This window comes from Cetorhinus maximus, chromosome 11 (genome assembly GCF_964194155.1).
Source record: "Cetorhinus maximus chromosome 11, sCetMax3.hap1.1, whole genome shotgun sequence".
Classification (NCBI taxonomy): domain Eukaryota; kingdom Metazoa; phylum Chordata; class Chondrichthyes; order Lamniformes; family Cetorhinidae; genus Cetorhinus; species Cetorhinus maximus.
Window position 1 is genome coordinate 55343012 of NC_135889.1, and position 23776 is coordinate 55366787.

Below are 23776 nucleotides of genomic sequence, written 5' to 3' on the forward strand. Positions count from 1 at the left end.
TAAATTGATCAGCCCTGCTGTCCCGGAAGTAGAATGAAGAGATGGGGATTTTGTGAGGGGAAAGTTGACTTTCTGTTGTACTGCCCAGGTGGGGACAGACAGGGCTCTGCACACGTGCATCTGGATGCTTGCGTGAAGCAATGATTATTTTATTAATTATTGATATAATTAAAATACTATTTTGATTCCAGCTGGAGTATTGTGTCCAATTCTGGATACCACACTTCAGGAATGAAGTGAAGGCTTTGGAGAAGTTACATATGTGATTTACTTGAATTGATTCCAAGAATGAGGGATACGAGCAAGGAGCAGGAGTAGGCCATTCAGCCCCTCGAGCCTGCTCTGCCATTTAATAAGATCATGGCTGATCTGATAGTAACCTGAAACCTGCATCCCACCTACCGCCGATAACCTATCGCCCCCTTGCTTACCAAGAATCTATCCAAAGTATTCAAATCCCTGCTTCCACCACCTTTTCAGGAAGAGAGTTCCAAAGACTCACGACCCTTTGAGTGAAAGAATTTCACCTCATCTCTGTTTTAAGTGGCGATCCCTTATTTTTAAACAGTCACCCCTAGTTCTAGATTCTCCCACAAGAGGAAATATCCTCTTCACATCCATCCTGTCAAGACCCCTCAGGATCGTATGTTTCAATCAAGTCGTCTCTTACTCTTCTAAACTCCAGCGGACACAATCCTAGCCTGTCTAACTTTTCCTCATAAGACGACCCACCCATTCCAGGTATTAGTCTGGTAAACCTTCTCTGAACTACTTCCAACGTATTTACATCCTTCCTTAAATAAGGTGACCAATACTGTACACAGTAATCTAAATGTGGTCTCACCAATGCCCTGTAGAACTAAAGCATAACCTCCCTAATTTTGTATTCAATTCCAGTTACGTGGATAGGTTGGAGAAGTTCGGGTTGTTCTTAGAGCATAGAAGGCTAAGAGGAGATTGGATAAAGGTGCTTACATTGTGAAGAGTTTAGATAAAGTAAATAAAACAATATTGTTTCCAACGACTGGTTATTAATCAGAAGGCAAAGATTTAAATTGATTGGTAAAAGAACCAGAGGCAATGTGAGGAAAAGTTTTTCACACAATGAATGGTTAGGATTTGGAATGCACTGCCTGATAGGGTGAGTGGGTACAGATTCACTCGTAGACTTAAAAAGGGAATAGCAGCATGTGCTCAATGGGCTGAATGACCTCCTTCTGTGCTGCATTATTTGATGATTCTATCGTTTTGTTCAATTTGTCCATGAAATTCCTGATGATTAAGGAAAATTGATGAGTAATTAATTGTTTTTAAGTCATTAGCTCGTGGTGTGTGATGCTGTAGGCCACCTGAGTGTTTTTTGAGAAATTTCTAGCTGGCCTTTCTGTGATATCAAACTACAGATTCATGCAAACATTCTATCATTAGAGTACGCATTAGCCCATACCTGCCATATGTTAAACAAAATAATTGGGTGATTCAGAAAAAGCATTTCTGAGCGTAGCATTTCTGTGTCCCTTATTGTACTTTATTTCTCAATTTATCTGCAGGAATGGTTTGCTGTATACGTGGAACTTAATCAGCAGATTGCAGCACTATTGAACGCAGGGGATGAGGAGGATTTGCTTGAACTAAAGGCCCTACAACAGCAGCTAAGTGATGTTTGCTATCGACAGGCCAGCCAACTGGAGTTCAGGCAGAATGTGCTGCAGACAGCTCTTGAATTTCATGGTATTGCTCAGGATGTAAGTTACTTGTCAATAAAAGCATTTTACAATTTCGGGAACTGATATCAATTAAGTAATTGATGGATCTGTTTTTGATTTATCATGGCAAGAAATGTGATTAATACACCTCAATATACAGTATTGTCTAATAAGTGCAGTTGGACAAAAAGCTACTGATAAGCATATAATGAGAATGTGGTACTACCATGTAGCAAAGTCAAGGACACAGTTGATTAGTTACACTTTTAACAGAAGTGTACTTTTCTAAGATAGAACAAAGAGAAAATATAAGCTGCAAAATAAATACATCATCTTATTTCCCTTTCTCTAATTACTCCCTCATGATAGGGGCCACCACAACACACATATTTGGGGAGGGTAGGTTAGAGATAGCCACTGTCTAGTTGTGAGGAGTCTACTTTTCTAATTGGAGGTGACCACAAGGCATTTTATTATAGTTAGACTCTTTAGGGATTGGTGCTTTCACTGTCAAGTTGGTTTTAGTTTTGCAGCACTGGTTAAGGTTGTCAAACCTCCAGGGTTGTCATGAAATCTTCAGAAATTAAAGATTAATCTCCTGGATGATGTGAGGAATTTAGGAAGTATCATGGGGACATTTTTTTACTTGCTTTGAATACTTACACTTATTAGTTATAAAAATTATTGGAGATGAGGGTAATGGGCTCTTTGACTACCTGAAATTCACATATAACTGCACTTTCAAAATCCCAACTCTGAAGCCTTTGAACCCCTTTTCGCCACACCAGTTCTGCAGCTACTGCTTTGCTCAAGCACACTCTCTCCTCCACCTTCGATGCCCTGGTCCCCAACAAAAACCATTACCCTCTCTTGCCTAGGTCATTTCCCCCTGTATGGCCCTCACCTCCACTTCAGTCCAAGGGGTGTCACTGGCAATCTGGCTGGGCCTCAGGAAATACTATTGGGTCCTACTGTCATTGGCTAAAACTGTTCATTACTCCAGGATCATCCTGAAGTGCAAAGTTAAGCCCACTTTCTTTTATGTACTGCAAGCTGTCTTCTTAAACCCCTGTCCCCTGTTTCCCCACCCTCATCTCCAACCATAAGTGCCAGAAGGGCTTCTTTGTCACTAAGGTTGAGACAATCTGATCAGCTGCCTCTGCCACATCCCTCCTTTCGACTAGCTTATCAAGCCAAACTTCATCTAAAGTTCCACCCTGCCCTGGCCCCGAGTTTGCATAATTCACTAGTTTTTCTCCTATTGTCCCCTCAAGTCCTCTTGGAGCTCATCCTGTCCATGAAACATACCTCCTGTCCCTCAACCCTATTCCCACTAAAATGCTAACCACCCAACATCCCTTCCTGGTCCTCTTTTATCACTCGCAGTCTTTTTTGTTCTTTTCTGCACTGTCACTTCTGGTGCTCCGCAGTGAACTATTCTTGGCCCCCTCCTATTGGTCATCTATGCATTGCCCCTTGGCAACATCATCTAAAAGCACGGCATTAGTTTTCACACGTACGCTGATGACACCCAGCTCTTTCTCAACAGCACCTCTTTTGACTCCTCCATTATTGCTAAATTATCAGATTGCTTATGTGACATCCAGTACAGGTGAGCAGAAATTTAATTCATTTAAATATTGGGAAGTCTGAAGCCATTGATTTCTGTCCCCGCCCCAAACTCTGTTCCCTAGCTACCAAGTCTATCCCTCTCCCTGGCAATTGTCCGTGACTAAACCAGAACGTTTGTAACCTCAATATCATAATTCACCCCGAGATGAGCTTCCAACTACATATTCATGTTATCACCAAAACTGCCTCTTTCCACCTCCATTATCATACATTGCCATACTTCGTCCTTGCCTCAGCTCATCTGCTGCTCAAACCCTCACTTAAGCCTTTGTTGTCTCTGTACTTGATTATTCCAACGCACTCCTAGCTGATCTTCCACATTCTACCCTTTGTAAACTTGATCATCCAAAGCTCTGCCACCCTTGAACTAACTCACAGCAAGCCTCATTCGCATATCACCCCTGTGCTTACTGACTTAAATTGGCTCCTGAGTAAATTAGCGTCTGAATTTTAAAATTCTCATCCTTGTTTTCAAATCCCTCCATGGCCATGCCCCTCACTTTCTCTGTAATATCCTCCATCCCCACAACCATCCTGAGCACCCCTGATTTTATTTGCTCTACTGTTGGTGGCTGTGTCTTCAGATGCCATGGCCTGAAGCTCTGAAATTCCTTCCTACCACATTCCTTCCTCTCCATATCTCTTTCCTCCTTTAAAATGCACCTTAAAAGCTAACTCTCTGTCCAAGCATTTGGTCATCTGACCTAATATCTTCTTATATGGCTTGTTATATTTTGCTTTATAGTGCTGCTGTGAAGCACTTTGGGATGTTTTATTACGTTTAAAGGTGCTATATAAATGAAATTTAAAAAGATAATTCATCAAGCTTTTACAATCCATTTTATTTATAGTTTTTTAATATGTCAAACCTTTTTTTAAATTCAAATTAGCGAATATTGTGAGCAATTAATGCCATATGTTTGCACAGACTTGAAAAATTGAATCTTGTGAATGGATCTTTCACAGTTGTCCCAGCAGCTGGATGGATTACTTGGGATGCTTTGTGCTGATGTAGCACCAGCTGATGGAAGTGCTATTCAGCAAACATTAAAACTTCTGGAAGAGAAACTAAAGAGTGTTGGTAAGTGGAAGAAATTTTATACTATAATTTCTTTAAATTAATTACAATATTATGAATTTTAGTAAATCTAAATCTATTAAGCACAGTAGGATTGAATTGTGGGAAGGATCTGCTGTACTCATTTTGTGTGCACAACATTTGATGTAATACATGTATGATACAGATCAAAATAAAGGTTGTTATAGACGTAAATTGAAATTCGGATGGATAGTATAATCTATATCCAAAGATATTTTTACAGCCTTTAAGAATATTCCATTAATGCACAATATATATGAAGACACAGTTTAGTTTTTGAAATGCACAATTTTCTCTACAAGTTAATGGGAAGGTGATACCAAATGTTGGTTGAAATTGACATTGAGCAAATTCATAACTGAAGCGGTGTGTTTCATCACAGGCTGTGATTAAATTTACATAGTTTATACTGGTAAACTCAACATTTGTCTGTATAAATATAATACTGCAATGCAGTGGAAACACTTTCTGTAAAACATTGGGTTTTTTTTAAACCATTAACTACTCGAGTTTTATCGGTAGAAAATAAGATACAAGCCGTACTTCACGGTTTATTCCTGCTGTCTGTAATGGGTACTTAAGCTATTCTTGTGGTTAATACTGAGTAAATGATGTCACAATTAATTGAAAAAGATTATGAATGCGTGAAGAGGTCATCATACGGGATTAGCACTTCATTTCATCCTTCTTCACTTAATCATTCTGTCTCATGGGTATTTAAATGAAAACTGTGGATTTTTATTCAAATTGTGAAGGAAATTTACTGGCATTGTTTTTGTTATATTATAATTTAAACAAATATGTGAGGATACATTCACTATCATAAATGTAACAAATGATTTTAAATAAAATGTTATGCTTTTATAGGTATCAATATTCTATGACTCAGAATCATTTCTAAGGTGCATCTTAATGTTGTATTTAGTGGAGTAGAGAATTTTTTTGTAATGCATAAAAACTTTAAAAGTTTCCATTTCAAGACTGAAATAGCTAAAATTCTCATATCACTTTGTATTGGAATACAAAGATTTAAATGGGGGTGCAAGTTTCTGGGAGGATTAGGGCAAGGCAATTTGAGCTGGAACTTTCTGGCCCCATTGGCGTCGAGTGTCATGGCGGGCGGGGGACACAATATGGTGAGTAGGCCAAAAATCGGTTTTTCGCTGTCGTGAAACCAGTTTGCAGCTGTCCACTCCACTTGTCAATGGCGGGTCGCGTTTCCTGCTACTGTGCGTTGAGAACCTAATTTCAATATTTCAGCATCTCATTATAAGCCCTGCTCGCTGGAATCACCGCCCCACACTGGATCATCTGGGCATGTCAGCGTGTTTCACAACTGTACGTACGCAATGTGCACCTGGCGAGCTGCACTTCGTTTACCTACCTTCCTTTGAGCAGCACTCGTGGTCATCAGCACCAGGCTTCATAGGCAGCACCACATCACTTTTAGCGGGCTCATGGGCAGGTCGCTACCTCCCAGACCAGCCATTAGGCAGGGCTGGCTTTTTGAGGGCTGTACTGGGGAAGAGGGGGGTATCCCAGGGTGTGTGTGGGGCATATGTTGATCTGTGCAAGTGGCCTCAAGATGGTGAGGGCTGAGGAGGTAGTCTCTAGAGGAGATGAGGGCATATGTGAGGGAGTGAGTGGTCATGTCCCTTGAGTTGGCAGTGAGTGAGATGCCAGTGAATGTGTGGTGGCCTTGTGACTGTGAGAGTTTAGAGTGATGAGATGGTTGCCTTACCCTGGCGGCACAGATGAGATCATTCATCCATTTTCTGCACTGGATGGCCGACCTCTTGTGTGCAGTGTTGGCACTGACCACTAAACTGGAGTGGTGAGACTGATGGGCCTCCTGCAGCCAGAGCAGGGGTGGAGGACATCGTGGCGGGCCTCCACGGCATCCAGAAGGCAACCCAGGGATGCATCACTGAATTGGGGGGGGCTGCAGTCTTCTTGACTTTTGGGGCCATGCCTTCACCAGCTGCTAGCATTGATAAGTGTTCTCACGGCTGCAGTTTAAATATGGCGCCCTATGTGAGGAAGCGGTGAGGTAACGGCATGACGGGCAAATCAGTGGCCGCCCGCCAGAATTAATAAGGAGAAATGGGGCGAAACAGTGCGAGAAGCCGCTATTGCAGCCGGTGGGTAAAACAACTTTTTTCCCGCCTGCTACCGCACATGTGCAAATCTGGGACGATTCCACCCTTGGAGTCCAGGCCATATAAGGGATGGAAAATTAAAGGGTGACAGGAATCTCAGGGGAATACGATGACACATGACATCCTTCTGACCTTTAGCCACCTATCTCTCTATTATGTCATCCACCCCCCATTACCTCTTGTGAACACATGTGGAAGGAAAGCACGGACACTGATCCAAAGATAGAGATATCTGAAGGGATGAATAAAGGCTTGGTCGAAGTTATTTTATTGAGGAGAGGGCATTGGAGAGACTGAGGCGGTTAGGGAAGAAATTTCAGATTGTGGGGCCTAGATGACTGAAAGCATGGCTGGTAGGGGAAAGAGAGAGGTGGAAACCCAATAGGCCAGAGGCGGGAACAGTGTTCAAGAAAGGGGGTTTAATGCACTGGTTGAGATAGAGAAGGGGACAGGCCACAGAAGGATTTAAGCATAAAGTTGACACTTTTAATTTGAGATGTTGAAACGTGGAGGAGGGCACTGCCCATGATGAGCGAGCTGGACCAGGTATGGGATAGGATGTGTGCAGTAGAGTTTTGGATGTGTTGCAGGATGGGAGACTGGCCAGGAGAGTATTGGAATAGTTGAGTTTGGAAACAGGATGGTTGAAATGTGGTGGAGGTAGTCGATATTATAGACGTGGAAGTGGGAATCTTTTTGATTGAGAGGATATGGGATCAGAAGCTTTAATTATGGGTCAAATGAGATGCCAGAAGTGAGATCAGACTGTTTTAGCCTGAGAACCTGGCCATGAAGCAGGGTGGAGTAGTGACTTGAATACAGAGATTTGGATGGGGCTGCACACAACAGCTTTTGTCTTATTAGTGTTTAGTTGACGAAAACTGCAGCATATTCAAGACTGGCTGTCCACCTTTGTGTTTTGCAAAAAAAGACAAATTTACAATTCCATGTCCCACTCCAATTTCAGCATAACTCCTTATTTTAGCTTTTGAGAATGGCATAAAATGGATGATGTTAGATCAGCCGCCCATTATACATTCTACCCCATGTTCCTCTCCGTTGAAGTAAATGGAAGGGAAAATCCAGCTGGATGTCTAATGGGGCAGCTCATGTGATGGTGCCTGGATTACACTATTATTACCTGGAGGTGACAGTTCTGCTACTGAGTCAGAGCAAATACCTTTTGACCCACTAGCTGATTATTTGCTTAAAGCCCACTGCAATAATAGGGAAATTGATCTTACATCGCTTGTGTTTTTTAGATACTGCTTTGCAGAGTTTACAGGAAAAAGGCCAAGGCCTTTTAGATCAGATGACATCCCAGGCTCCGTGGACATTTGGAAAAGATGTTTCCATTGAAAATAAAGACAATATAGAACATATTCAAGGACTAATGGAGGATATGCAGCTTCGGAAACAAAGGTACAATCTAGCATTTGCAAATATGATAAATTCCAAAGCTGCAATATGTGAACTGGGGATGCCGGTTTGGCCTAAACAGTCTTTTTTAAAAAAAAACCTGTCTTGATGTTGAAAATAAATGACTGAATAAATGACTATCTGCAAATCAGAAGTAGAATTATTATCCCACCACATAGTGTTAAAGATCATATGAGAAATACTTTTTCATGAATGTTTGAAAGAATTGGATTTATATTTTGCGTTTGTCTCAAAAGTGCTTCAAAAAAATACTTAACATTTATGGGAGTGCCGTTAACACAGAAAAAGCTTTCGTAGCAGTGTACGTTAAAAATGAACCTCAAACCTAGAAGGATATTTTAAGGAGTGAGGAGGTGACCAAAATCTTGGTCAAAAAAGATGGGTTTTAAAGAGTCAAAAAAGATGGGTTTTAAAGAGGATGTTAAATGAGGAAAGGAAGGCGATGAGAGAGAGGGATTTAGGAGAAATCTCCAGGTAGTGATACCTGGGCAACTAAAGGTGCTAACACCATTGGTGAGATGAAGGGTGTTGCATCAAATGCCAGAGGAATAGTGTGTTCTGGGTGCTTTGTAGGGCAGGAGGGAATTACAGTGGTGGGGAGGAGTGAGACCTTAAGGACTCAAAGCAAAGGATGAATATTTTATATTTGAGCCTTTGACAAGTAGCCTATGAGTAACTGTTGGTAGTCTATTGGTCCTTCACAAATTACAATTTTTAATGAATATCACATGCTTTACAACCCTGAAGGCATCACTACAGAGCTAACATTCACAAAAGCATGCTTTTCAGAAGGTGCATTGTGGTCAAAACCTGTTTTTTTTTCTTCTCCCTAGTTCAGGCGGAGATAAACTAACTCAGGCCAGAGAACAAATCTGTACTATTACCTGGGAACCACATAATTTGTATTCACCAACTCAGCCACTAGGGGAATCCCAGCAAAGGCCTGGAAGTAAAATTCCAAATTTGTCTCCAGAAGGGAAAAATATTTTGTAAGATAAACTGTTAAAATAGTCTTTTTCTCATCAAGATACTAATTTCTTGCTAGGCCATGTCACCTAAGTGAACATTGTAATGTTGAACAGAATTTTGTCATCTCTCCATATTTATCTTTGCTCTCCAGAATGATCCTAGAGTATTGGGCAGTCTTGACAGAGGACAATGAAGTCTGATGGCACTTAATTGGTTCAGCCAGATCTGTTGATGGATGATTAATCTAGATGTATGCTAGATGCACTTGTGCCTATGCCTTTAGACTTGAGGGAGTGAAGATGGAGGACATACTAGGGAAAATGGTCATATTTGGAGAGACTGAAGGTTTAACCGGAAACAAGGGTATCAAAGGTGGCTGTGAAAGAGTGTTGGGCAGATTGATAGCTTTGGAAATATTGTGGAAGGGTCAAAGATCAGGCAGTTGGCTGCTGAAAGTGCAATTGTAAGTAACGTGGAGGCAGGGTTTTCTCTTTGAGTGGACACAGCAGGATGTGTGATTTTAAGGGAATGAGGGTGGTGGGAGATACTGGCAACAATGCTTTCAAATGTCTTAGGCCCTGACCTCTGAAATTGCTTCACCTAACCTGTCTGCCTTCCTTCCTCATCTCTTTTAAGACATTCTTTTAAACGTACCTCTTTGATCATGCTTCTGGTCACTAGTCCTAAGACTTCCTTGCATAGCTCGCTGTCAAATTTTATCTGATCATGCTCCTAAAACCAACTTGGGATATTTTGTTTCGTTAAAGGTGCCATATAAAAGCAAGCTGTTAATGTTGAAATGCTTGTAGATGAAATTGTCTGTGATTGAGATTGTGGAAGTAGGGAGTTGGCTTCAAGTCAAAAAGCAAATAGCGGGATTAGGGTTAGTTACTCAGAGTGGCTGACAGTGGGTGGTGGTGTCCCATAAGGATCAGTGCTAGGACCGCTGTTGTTCTCAATTCACATTAATGATTTGGACTTTGGAATCAAAAATACAATTTCTAAATTTGGGGATGACACCAAATTGGAGGGGGTAGTCAATACTGAGAAGGACTGCAGCTAGTTATACATGGACATTAATAAACTTGCAAGATGGGAATTGACGAATGAAGTTCAACAGATATAAATGTGAGGTAGCATATTTTTATAAGAAGAATAGGGAAGTTGCTTATTACTTGGAAGTGCAAGTCTGGGTGAGGTCGAGAAACAAAGTGATCTTGGAATAGAAAGACACTAATCACTAAAAGTTGCACCACAGGTTAGCAAGGCCAAAAAAATAGTGAACCGAGCACTAAGCTTTATTTCTAGAGGGATAGAATTGAAAAGTAAGCAAGTTATGCTAAATCCGTATCGAGCCTTGGTTAGACCTCACTTAGAGTACTGTGTGCATTCTGGTCACCATATTATGAAAAGGATATAGAGGCACAGGAGAGGGTGCAGAGATGATTTACAAGGATGATACCAGAAATGCGTGGGTATATATATCAGAAAAGAATGTACGGGCTTGGGCCCCTTTATTGAAAAAAGGAGGTTGAGGGGTAAGAATGTTACCATTTGTGGGGAAGAGCATTTCTAAAGGCCATCAATGTAAGATAGTCACCAGGAAATCCAATAGGAATTGAGAAAAAAATTCTTTACCCTACCCAATGAGCCAGAGGATATGGTAGAGTGTTGAACAAATACTTCACATCTGTCTTCGCCCAAGAGAATGAGGATGAAGGTATGGACCTCGGGGAGAGAGACTGCGAGGTTCTTGAGCAAATTGATATAGGGAATGACAAGGTATTGGAGGTGTTGGCAGGCTTAAAAGTGGACAAATCTCCAGGTCCGGATGATTTGTGTCCCAGACTGCTGAGGGAAGCAAGGGAGGAGATCGCGGGGGCTCTGACCCAAATTTTTAATTCCTCACTGGCCACGGTGAAGGTGCCAGAGGACTGGAGAACAGCTAATGTGGCTCTGCTATTTAAGAAGGGTTGTAGAGATAAGCCAGGGAACTACAGACCAGTGAGTCTCATGTCAGTGGTCAGGAAACTATTGGAGAAAATTCTGAAGGAGAGAATCTATCTCCACTTGGAGAGGCAAGGTTTGATCAGGGATAGCATGGCTTTGTCAGAGGGAGGTCATGCCTAACGAATTTGATTGAATTTTTTGAGGACGTGACCAGGTGTGTAAATGAGGGTAGCGCAGTTGAAGTAGTTTATATGGATTTCAGCAAAGCCCTTGACAAGGTCCCACATGGGAGACTTATAAAGAAGGCAAATGCACATGGGATACAGGGTAATTTGATAAGGTGGATTCAAAATTGACTTAGTTGTAGGAGACAGAGGGTGATGACAAAAGGCTGCTTTAGTGACTGGAAGCCAGTGTCCAGTGGCGTACCACAGGGATCTGTGCTGGGTCCCCTATTATTCGTCATTTATATAAATGACTATGTGGGGGGGGTTAGGATTAGTAAGTTTGCGGATGACACAAAGATTGGCCGGGTTGTTAACAGTGAGGTTGAGTGTCTTGGGCTGCAGGAAGATATAGACGGGATGGTCAAATGGGCAGATAAGTGGCAGATGGAATTTAACCTTGAAAAGTGTGAGGTGATACACTTTGGAAGGAGTAATTTGACTAGGAAGTATTCAATGAACAGAATGACACTAGGAAATTCTGAGGAACAAAGGGACCTTGGCGTGTGTGTCCATAGATCTCTGAAGGCGGAGGGGCATGTTAGTGGGGTGGTGAGAAAGGCATATGGGACACTTGCCTTTATCAACCGAGGCATAGATTACAAAAGTAGGGAGGTCATGTTGAAGTTGTATAGAACCTTGGTGAGGCCACAGCTGGAGTACTGTGTGCAGTTCTGGTCGCCACATTATAGGAAGGATGTGATTGCACTGGAGGGGGTGCAGAGGGGATTCACCAGGATGTTGCCTGGGATGAAACATTTAAGTTATGAAGAGAGGTTGGTTAGACTTGGGTTCTTTTTGTTGGAGCAGAGAAGACTGAGGGGCGACCTGATCGAGGTGTACAAGATTATGAGTGGCATGGATAGGGAGCAGCTGTTCCCCTTAGTTGAAGGGTCAGTCGCGAGGGGACACAAATTCAAGATGAGGGGCAGGAGATTTAGGGGGGATGTGAGGAATAACTTTTTTACCCAATGGGTGGTGACAGTCTGGAATGTGCTGCCTGGGAGGGTGGTGGAGGCGGGTTGCCTCACATCCTTTAAAAAGTACCTGGATGAGCACTTGGCACGTCATAACATTCAAGGCTATGGGCCAAGTGCTGGTAAATGGGATTAGGTAGATAGGTCAGGTGTTTCTCACATGTCGATGCAGACTCGATGGCCCGAAGGGCCTCTTCTGCACTGTGATTCTGTGTTTCTGAGTGGTAAGAATGTGAAACTTGCTGTAACAGGAAATAGTTGAAGCAAATAGTACAGATGCATTGTTGCCAGACAAGCATATGAGGGAGAAGGGAATAGATGGTTAAGATTTGGATGAGAAAAGATGGGAGGAGGCTTGAGTGCAGCATTAACACTGACAGGGACTGGTTGGGCTGAATGGCCTGTTTCTGTGTTGTCTATCCTATGTAATGGTCCACAGAAATGGAAAGGTTGAAGTTGTTGCTGTGATTTTTTTATTCTTTCATGGGATGTGGGCATCACAGGCAAGGCCAGCATTTGTTGTCCATCCCTAATTGCTAAAACTGAGTGGCTTGCTAGGCCATTTCAGAGGACAGTTAAGCGTCAACCACAATGTTGTGGATTTAGGGACACAGGACCAGCAAGACCATGTAACAATGGCATTCTTCCTTCCCTTGGTGAACTGCTTGGATTTTTATGACAATCGATGGTGGTTTCATGGTCACAATTACTGAGATGAAGTTTTCAATTCTAGAACTATTAATACATTTTATTAATTAATTGAATTCAAATTCCACTAGCTGACATGGTGGGATTTGAACCCCTGTCCCCACAGCAATAGCCTGGACCTCAGGATCACTAGTCCACCTAAATACGAATAGGAGATTTCATATTCGGGAAGAGCTTATAAGGAGGACTGAAAGACAGTGAAATCAGAGGAGAGAGAGCAAGAGCTGAGGTAGAGATTGAAATCACTGAGGATGTGTAGTGGAAATCTGGTGTTCTGGTTGCAAGAAATGTTAATTAAAATTTGCAATAACAATGTAATCTTTTTAAGTTCAAGTTATTAATTTTTAAGTGATTTAAATTACTCTCAGTATTTGTTTTTTCAACCATATGGAACTCCTGTTTATTTAATGGGGTAGATGTGTAAAAACCAATTTGTTGCTTAAAAAAAGAGACATGTCGAAGCTTTTCGACCAACATTAGGTGTGATCCTGTGATTGGACAACGTTTACTAAATAATCTTCAATGTGCTAAGAATTATGTTGACCAACCAATTTAAGATTGTCAGTCGGACTCGCAGTGTGGCACATTTGCATATACTGGAAGCTACATATATTAATACACAGGGCCCTGATCTTTGCAGACGAAAAGAACATGTATACACATTGTGCCTATTCCAACTAAACAAAATACGTGACAGCCATTCGCTGACTCATTCCTCAGGGCAATGCCTTGACCAATGAGAGTCTAGCTGCCTGGTTTAAATTTCAAACAATGCTTGGCAATTAACTCTCAGTCACTACCACTGGTACATTCTCCATGGTAATACCTCTACCGATCAGCACTCTCTTCACATACAGTATAAATTGTTGTCTTCCCCCTACATTGGTATTCTTGTGAAGTGTCCTGAAGAGTGCAAGACGTGCCTCTTTTATGCCGCAGTATCCAAGCTCTGTACTACCAAACAACTATTTAAAAACTGATTTGTTTCACAGAGGTTTATGTAAAATTTCCAAAAAAGTGAGATTGGAGTTTATTGATTGAACTTAAAAACTTAGTCAGAGTACTTATTAAATGATCATTAGCTGTTACCTTTTCTTTTTGTGCTGACGGGCTTTGCAGATGTGAAGATATGGTGGATGTGCGGAGGTTGAAAATGCTTCAGATGGTGCAACTTTTCAAATGTGAAGAAGATGCAGCACAGGTAAATCATTAAACTGGTTTAAAGTAAGAACCTGGAAATAAAAAAAGGTGGAATGTTTATGTATATAAACTTAGTGGGATGTCAAACTGGAATTTGGAAAATAGTGCGCTTAATTAAAGTGATTTTTTTTTCACTTTGTTTATAAAAGGCAGTTGAATGGCTAAGTGAACTATTGGATGCCCTTCTGAAAACTCATATTAGACTTGGAGATGATGCACAGGAAGCCAAAGTTCTGCTGGAAAAGCACCGCAAATTTATTGATGTTGCCCAGGTATGTCAGTGCACTTAATGCTATAACTACTTTATATACACAAAAGGAAGCAACTAATGATTAGTTGACTGTGACAGAATTTGAGCTAATTAACTAGTCAGTAATTGTTGCTATCAACAAAAACAGCTTTCATTTATATGGTGCCCTTATCTTGGAAAATCCCCCAAGGCACTCCACAGAGGCTTAAGGAAAAGTTAGACAAGAAATTAATGAAGGTGGTATTAAAAGGGTTGACTGAATGATTGTTCAAAGAGGTAGGTTTTGAGATATTCCCTTCCCCTGTATTATTCTGATCCTGACTTGTTATGTACCAAATGCCTTTTGTGCCTTGGGTTCCACATTTTGCCCCTCTCCTCCTTAAATCCAACTTCTTTGAGCAAGCTTTTGGTCACACCTCCTAATTCCTCAGTTTTTCCTTGTGTTTCTATGAAGTATCTTGGAATGTTTTTCTACATTAGAGGCACTACATCAGTCCTTGCTACTGTTACTACTACTACTTAGAATTTTTTGTTCAGCTATTCAACCTACTAAAAGAGTGGAGTATTCATTTGTTCACATTTCATGTATTATGCCCTGACTACAATCGTATACCAAGAATAACCTTGCAATACTTAGTTGTGCACTTTGTTTGTCAAACAACTTACTCTATCTCTGCTATATATAACACCATACGGGGAGAATTTTCTCCTTGTTGGTGGGGGGGGTTGTGTGGGAGTGGGCGCGCAACTGATCAGCGCCCCCGATTGGCTAGGCGCTACCATTTTATGTGGGCAGGCCAATTAAGGCCTGCCCAGCGTGACGGACTCCCAGAAGCGCTGAGCACTCCCTGTGTGCGGGGGGGCTGTTGCCTGAGTTGGGGAGTATGCTCTTTCATGCATGTGCACGCGAAAGAGTGCAGAAATCTCCCTGAGGCACAGAGGTGCCTCAGGGAGATTACTTTCACTTATAAAACATTGAATAAAGGTAAAAAAAAATTTAAGGACATGTCCCCTCATGTGAAATTGTCACATGAGCTGGGAAATGTCCATTAATTTTATTAAAAATTTTTCAAACACTTTAAAAACGTTCATGAAACCTCATCCCGCCTGTGGATGATGTTCCATGAAAAATGTGAAGGTCGCCTAGACTCTTCGCCTGCGCACCAACCTTAAGGTTGGACGGGCAGCTCAGCTAATTGCTTTATTGGCTTTTTAAATGGGCTTAGTAGGCCTTTGACAGTTTGGTGGACGTGCAGTTGACTTGAGTGTGCGCCATCTGAACTGAAAATCTAAGTGACATGCGGTGACATCGGGATGCATGCTTGACGTCACCACGTGTGATTTTACACTTTGGCGAGCGGGCCCTGCCCTCGCTCGCCAAGCCAGAGATTCTATCCTGAGTTCTTTCCTCGTTATTCTGACACCCACCATGCAGAAGACATGAAGTTGTTTCCATTTTCTTACTGTAGAGGGCAGTATCATGATATACAGTGAAGTACCAATTCTACAATATGTTTTCTTAATTTGCTGCACTGTTTAACCATGGGTATTAACGATGTAATGTAACCAGGGTTGCAGAGATATTTGTCCCTTAGTAATGTCCATTGTGGCATCCTATAAACTTGCTCTTAATGTGTTGTCATCTAATGTTGTCTGAAAGCACTTGTTGAATGATGTTTTCCCAACACCTGCTTGAAATTCCTTGAATTTTGCTGAGTTATTGTTTCAATCACACTTTTGCTTTGGCTGCAGGAAATGTTTCCTAACCATCGTAATTGTAGTGAATATAAAACAGAAAATGCTGAAAAATCAGTATGTGATAAATGAAAACATATTAAAAGCTTTGGGTGTAGCCCTTTCGTTAGAACTGGAAACTAGAAGGTATTCTGATAGAACTGAATAAAGTGAGAGACCAGAGGGAGAATATCAACCCTTCACATTTGTTGAGAACTGACAACCTTAGAGTTGGAGTATTCTTAGTCCTGCCACAGAGGGCAATTAATAATTCAATAGTGTGCAAATTTTCTTCTTTAAAAACTAGTGAAAATCATCCTATCAGGCAGTGAAAAGACATTAAAGAACAAAAGGGTGTGGGAATAGCTCAGTAAAATGGCATGGGAAGGACAGAAATAAAGCTTCACAATTGAGAAGTTCAAAACGCTAGTTTCAACTATGAATCCACCTGAACTTGCAGATGGGACCTGAGATTAACATTCTTCTGAGAGACAACACCTCCAACAATGCAGCACTTACTCAATACTGCGCTGAAATCTCAACCATTGTTTTTTGTAGAAGTCTGTTGTTACATACGGTCAGGTTTTTTGTGTGCATTACCATTAACTTTTTTTGGGTGGCCACACATATGTAGTATTTAACCTGGAACAAGACCTTCATGTTATCTCCCAGGCTGCTGTCCTGGCCACGCAAATGAACCGCATAGGGGGAACATTGGTTTCAACCTAACTTATGTGCTGATATCCTGGAAGGGAGCTTGTTCCTACAATCTTTGGGCTGGGGGATGAGAATACTTCTGCTGAGCCAAGGCTGATACAGTTCCTGAATTTTATATTGAACTTATTTGAAACAGCATAAAAGTATTAGAACAGAAAGGGCATGATGGAAATAGAAGTGAGAGTTGAGGTGGCTTGTCATAGAGAACCGGGTCATACTTGTGAACTGAATGTAAGAGTTGAACAAAGCAGTCACCCAAGCAGGATTTATATAGAAACCATAACATGAGTAGCAAATACAGTATATACGATGAGAGAAGATATTGTTCACATGGAGGAATATTGGGACCTTATGAAGAGACAAATAGGCATGTTGAATCTGATTTGTTTACATCAGGAAATGCTAAAAGGTCTGTGAAAAATCAGTGAACAGAGGCATATTTAGGGAAAACTCCCGGCAATAAGCAGGGAATGGAAAGTGTGTAGTTCTAATGAAAGGATGACACCTGGAGACCTTGGATTTAATTTTTACCTAACCTGCCCATTTATCATTTCTGTCAAAACTTTCATCCTGACCACACATAATTGTATGGTGGTACACTGCATGTGAATTTTGTGGAGCAGAACATTGATGCTTCTTCATAATTAGCACATTTGAATTATTCTATGAAGCTAGGTGAGCAAATAACTTCTAAGTATCCTGCACTGCTTAATCAATGTGACTGTTTAGATAAAGCAACATATTTGAAAAATAAAGTGTCATTACCTGAAAATTTCTTTAATCCAGTTTTACAAGTATTTTGAATTTTAACTTAAGAAAAATAAATTGCTATCAATAGGATGCAAAAGTACTCCAAGTAACAGCCTGTTTTTTTTATCCCACCTAATGATGCTTTGTATCTAGAGTACCTATGATTATGGAAGACAATTGCTGCAGGCCACAGTGGTGCTGTGCCAATCTCTACGCTGCACCACAAGGTCATCAGGAGAGACACTACCAAGATTGAACAGAGTCTGGAAACAGTTTACAGTAACATCGGAAGAAAGGATTCACAGACTGAGTTTGGCTTACACATTCAACTTAGCTGCTGAAAAGGTTGTGTTTTTTTTAATTTTTAACCTAGGAGTGTTTAGCTGTACAGAAGTATTTTTCTTCACTGCTGTTCTCCTCAAGGTGGTGACTCATTTATATTTCACTTATGGGCTTAGTCAATAGTAAACTTTTTATGTGAGGTGGCCATTATAACTGAACCTGATACTGTCATAAACTGACATTTATCTGTACACTTTCCAGAGAGGGCCACTGGGTGCCAATCAGGAATGGGAACCTGGATGATTTCTTTTCCCCCTCCTTGCCGAAGGGACTGAGATTAGGTGTAGTCCCAGACTGTCATCAAGGTTAACTCTGCTTAGATCTGATTTGTAACAGGAATTTTCCTGTTATTGTTATGACTACAGCCGGTGTTAATTGCTGCGCAAACTAAATCCCAGGGGGAGGCTTGGCTTACAGGCCACAACCATTTTTTTAAATTTAACACTAACAGTTGTATTAACAAGAAAGAAAAGAAAACTTAGCACACAAGATTACAGTTACACAATTACGGTTAGTCTTACAAAACATTCCCCCAAAGACTCTCCACTTGGTCAAACCCACAAGTGAACACCTTCCAAGCAACATTCTTATCAATATTTAAATATGGAAAAATCCAGTAATACCACATAAGGCAAACTGCTGTAGCTTCAATAAAGGTGTACTGCATGACCTTTAGCCTCTTCCACTTTATGGTATGGAATCCACTTCAGAATAAAACTGCTTGCTGCAGACCAAGACTTTTCAACAGCTCAAACAGCTCCAGCTATCTCCAGCCATCTCAAGCGCAACAGCTATACAGCCATCTCTACAGCTCAATAGCTAAAAACTAGCTATCCACAGTAACTCTAATATATCTTTTTCCCTTTCATCTCTGTCCCGTTGTTCTCACACCTCTTTGAAACTCAAACCCATCCAAATATAAGATCTTTCATGTTTCTATCTTGTCTTTGCTTTTGGGTCAACAAAATATAATACTCCCACTACTATTTACCTATGGACTCCTGTGAGATGCAAACATTTTCATTTACACCTTTGCCTCCCCTTTGATATTCAAACAACCTCTCAACTTATCTAAAAATGCAGATGTTAGACCTAACCTATGTACTTGTGCCTCAACTGAACACCTCTACCCTTTTTGTTTCCCAAAACTCCAGACAACCTGACTGCTATCAAACTCTTACCCAGCTTAATTAATTCACTCACACACACACACACACACACACAGGCATTCAGCCTTCTTTCCAGAATAACACAATATTCCCCCAAAATATTAAAAATATAATATCCATTCTCATATCTCCCTCCTTAACAGAAAAAGAATTGTCATAATTCCAAAAAGATGGTTTCATTTTTCAACCCATTTCTTATTGCTTACTACATTTAACTATACAAACAAACTATTATACCATAGTGTCCATGCATTAACCATGAAAATATATACACAAGGCTTTTGTAAAATAGTTTATTCCAGTCCAGTCTCCATTTGCCAATATCCAAGTTCACTTGAATTTTAAACTCTTGACAACGCATCTGCAATCAAATTTTCTCGTCTAGCCATATGTATCATTTGTAAATTGAACGGTTGCAATAATAAACTCCTCCAAAACAATCTTACATTTCTGTTTTGAAACTTTTCCAGAAACTTCAAAGGATTGTGTTCAGTATATATAACTGTCTCTTAAGAGTTGTTTGCAACATACACTTCAAAATAATGCAAAGCTAACACCAAACTTAAGGTCTTTTTCTCTATAGTTGAATATTTCTTCTGGTGTACATTCAACTTCCGTGAGAAATATCCAACCGGCTTCTCAATTCCTAATTCTTCTTGCACCAATACAACACTAATACCGACGTCAATAGCCAACTTAAACTGCTTTGTATAATCAGGTGCTGATAGAACAGGTGTAGTTGTTAGTACAGATTTCAAGTTGTCAAATGCATTCTGACACTTCTGTGTCCATTGAAATTTTCTGTTTTTTAATAATTCAGTCAGCAGAGCAACTACACTGCTGAAGTTTAGCACGAATTTCTAATAAAATCTACTCATGGCTAGAAATCTCAAAACTTCCCATTTTGTTTCAAGCGCTGGGAATTCCACAATAGCTTTTACATTTGCATCTCATGGGCCACTTGACTGTATCCAACAGTGTGGCCGAAATATGTAACTTGCGCTTTCAAAAATTCACTTTTAGCCAAATTCACAACCAAATTGGCTTCCTGCTGTCAATTTAAACAGTTTATTTAAGTGTTGTAAATGCTCCTCCCACATTTGACTGAAGTCATCAATATAAACAGCACAATTGCTCAGTCCCTCAGTCACTTTGTTTGTTAGCCTCTGAAATGTTGCTGGTACATTTTTCATGCCAAAAGGCATTATTTTGCATTAGTGTAGACCATCCGGCGTCACGAAAGCTGATATCTATTTTGCCTTTTCTGATAAGGGTACTTGCCAATATCCTCTCAGCAAGTCAATTTTGTGATAAATGTTGACTGTCCCATTTTCTCGATACACTCCTCCATTGTGAAATAGGATATGAATCTGCTTTTGTTACTGCATTCGCTTTCCAGTAATCAATACAGTCTTTCTGATCCATCCGGTTTTGGCACCATTACAATAAGTGAACTCCAATTACTGTGACTGGGCTCTATGATGTCATTTTGGAGCATGAATTCAATTTCTTTCTGAACTTGAGCTAATTTTACTGGATTTAATCCATATTGGTGTTGACTTATTGACTCTGAATTCCCCACATCAGCATCATGTACAACTAAATCTGTTTTCCTCAGTTTATTTCCACAAATTGCTTTGTGTGACTGCAATAGCTCTTTTAAATCACTGCAACACTTTTCTGGAAGGTAATCCAATATTACATCTAAATTTTTAAACACTCCCTCATTGTCCAATTTAATCAGAGGAAGATCAATTTCAGAATCCTTAATTTCTACCTTGATTTCCTTACTTAAAACGACCAGCACCACCACCTGTCTATTCTCTCTGTCGAAGTATTTTTTGAGCATATTTACATGGCACACTTGCTACCTCTTCCTTCTATCTGGGGTATTTACGAGGGAGTTTACTTCACTCAGTCTCTTTTCAATCTGGTTTGGTCCACTAAGTCTTTCCTCCAATGGTTCGCCTGAATCTGGCAAATATACTACACCTTTACCCCAGCCACATAACTACGAGCTTTTGCCTTCATCATGTGTTGAGATATCTTTAAATATTTTTTCGCTAATACACAAGCCTTGCTCAATCTTTGTCTGATTCTGTCACATAATCCAGGAGATTTGTCTTAGAACTCTGATTCACTAATTTCTCCTGAATCAATTTGAGTGGTCCCTTCACTTCATGACCATAAATTAACTCAAAAGCACTGAACCCTGTTAACTCATTAGGGGCATTCCTAATAGCAAATACCTTGATCCCAATCATGAGGATAGACCTGCCTATCTGCTCTAATCATAATTTTTAAAGCCTGATGTCACCTTTCTAAGGCACCTTGTGATTCAGGGTGATAGGCTGGCGACCTAAATTGCTTTATTCCTAGGCTGTTCATTACTTCCTTAAACAGCTGTGACATGAAATTCGATCCCTGATCTGACTGGATTTATTTTGGTAGTCCATACCTTGTAAAGAATTAGGTTAACTCTTCTACAATCACTTTTGCTGTAAATTTCCTTAAAGTTATTGCTTATGGGAAACCTTGTGGACACATCCATGGTTGTCAGTCAATACTGATTTCCACTTTTAGTCTTAGGGAGGGGTCATACACAATCAATTGGGAACCTGTTAAAAGTTTCCTGAAATGCTGGAATTTGAATTAAAGGTGCAGGCTTGCAGCCTGAGGCTTTGCTATCACTTGACATGCGTGTATGACAGAAATTGACTACACCTTTATGTAGTCCAGACCAGTATAAATGTTTTTGTATTTTAGCTTGCGTTTTCCTAATTCCTAAATGTCCAGCCATTGGAATTTCATGAGCTACTCTCAAAATTTCATTCCCATACCCAGATGGTATTACTACTTGGTGTACTACCACCCACTTTTTACCTGCCGGAACATGAGGCGGTCTCAACTTCCTCATTAACACATTGTTCTTAATGTAATAGCACTCTGGATGCATTCTGCTTCAGTTTCAGAATAAGCTGTCTGATATTTCTTCAAATATGAATCCTTCTACTGTAACTCCTCCAACTTTACTGAACTAAACACCTCAACCTCATTCTCTTTGCTCTTCTCCTTCTGAGTAACCTTTTCAAAGATTCATCCAGCCAACTGAATTTCAGTATCCTCCCACTGTCTTTTAGTTCCATCCTCTTCCTGTTTAAACTTGTGTGTTTGTGATCTTGTTATCACACAATCTGGAAACAATCCAGGATGTTCTTTCTGTAACACTTCTATTGCTTGTGTCTCAATAGGCTGCTCTACTACATTAGGCATCATCCATATCTGTCATCTAGCTATATCATTCCCTAAAATAAATTGAACCCCTGCAATGGGCGATTTCTCCATTACCCTGACAATCACCTCTCCTGTTTTCAAATCACTTTTTAAATTTACCTTACACAATGGAATTGGTTTGTCTTCGTCATGGATTCCTCTAATTAATACCTTCTGGACAACAGATAGCACTATCCCATAACATTAAGGACAGGCTAGCCCCAGTATTCCTTAAAAATTTGACATCCTTTCCTGCTCTTCCCTGTACACATGAATATATTTTCCCTTCATATATAAAATCTTTAAACATCTCTGCAACCTGCCCTTCAGAACTCCCTTGGGTAAGTTATGAACATATTCCCACTTCTCTAGCTATCACTGATTCTTCCTGCTCCACTTGTACACAAACCACTAGATTTTCCTGTCTTTGGATCTCAGAGCCCACAGTACTCTTATTTCCAGAACTTTTCTGAGTTCCAATTACCTCAGTTGGTTTTCCGTTTAACCTCTCAACAACTTGATCTCGTGTTCAGCCTCATTACAATGGTAACATATCAGTTTCCTCCCTTCAACTCTACTTTCCACTTTTCCATCTCTAATAGACTGGTGTCATTCAGCTTGATCCTTATTGCTAACATTTTCACCACCACCATATTTTCTAAATCTCCAACTTCCCTGTTGATTTCCACATGACCCTTTCCTTATATTTAACTGTTTGTGTGAAATATCATAACTATCAGCTAAAACAACAGCTTCCTGATATTTTTGCTTTGTCTTTCATCTAAATATGCCTTAATATTTGCTTGAATGCTATTTCTAAATTCTTCCATTATCATAACCTCTTTTACATTTTCAAAAGTCTTATCTAACTTTAATGCCCTGAACCATTGGTCCCAGATAATTTATTTTTCTCTTGCAAACTCTACATAAGTCTGATGAAGTCTTTTCCTTAGGGTCCTAAACTTCAATTGAAGCTTCAGGGACAAGCTCATAAGCATTTAATATTGCCTTCTTTACTGTTTTGTAATCTGCAGACTGCTCCTCTGATAAGCTTGCATACACATTCATAGCTGTACCTATAAAAACACTCTGTAACATGATAACACAAGCATCTCTTGGCCAATTCAATTTCATAGCTATCTTTTCAAATGAGGTAAAATACCTTTCAATTCCATCCTCTGTAAATTTAGGCACTAACTGCAGATTTTTAGTTAAATTAAATTCCTTCAAGGAATCAAAATCACCATCTGAATCACGATCTCTCCAACCTCTCCTTTCAATCTAAGTTTCACTTTCAACAATTCACACTGTCTAGCTTCTTTCTCTCTCTGAAGGTCCCTATCTCTTTCCCTCTCTTTCCTCAACTGCTAATTTCTCTCTCTGAAGTTCAAGTTCAAGCTTTCGCATTTCTATCTCTTGTAATCTCTTCTTTTCCCTTTCCTGCTCCTCTCTTTCCCGTTGAAATGTCTTTATTTCT

General features: G+C 40.2%; 1 protein-coding gene across 6 annotated transcripts in view; it reads left to right on the forward strand.

The window, feature by feature from the left end:
* sestd1 (SEC14 and spectrin domains 1) overlaps positions 1–23776 on the forward strand; it is a 153315-nt gene that overhangs the window by 113240 nt on the left and 16299 nt on the right. For all 6 annotated transcript variants that reach the window (XM_078551950.1, XM_078551951.1, XM_078551955.1 and 3 more), the window contains 6 exons: positions 1551–1745; positions 4305–4419; positions 7859–8018; positions 13984–14065; positions 14214–14336; positions 17669–17860. In XM_078551950.1, the coding sequence (XP_078408076.1) occupies positions 1551–1745; positions 4305–4419; positions 7859–8018; positions 13984–14065; positions 14214–14336; positions 17669–17860 (867 nt within the window). The remainder of the gene's footprint in view (positions 1–1550; positions 1746–4304; positions 4420–7858; positions 8019–13983; positions 14066–14213; positions 14337–17668; positions 17861–23776) is intronic.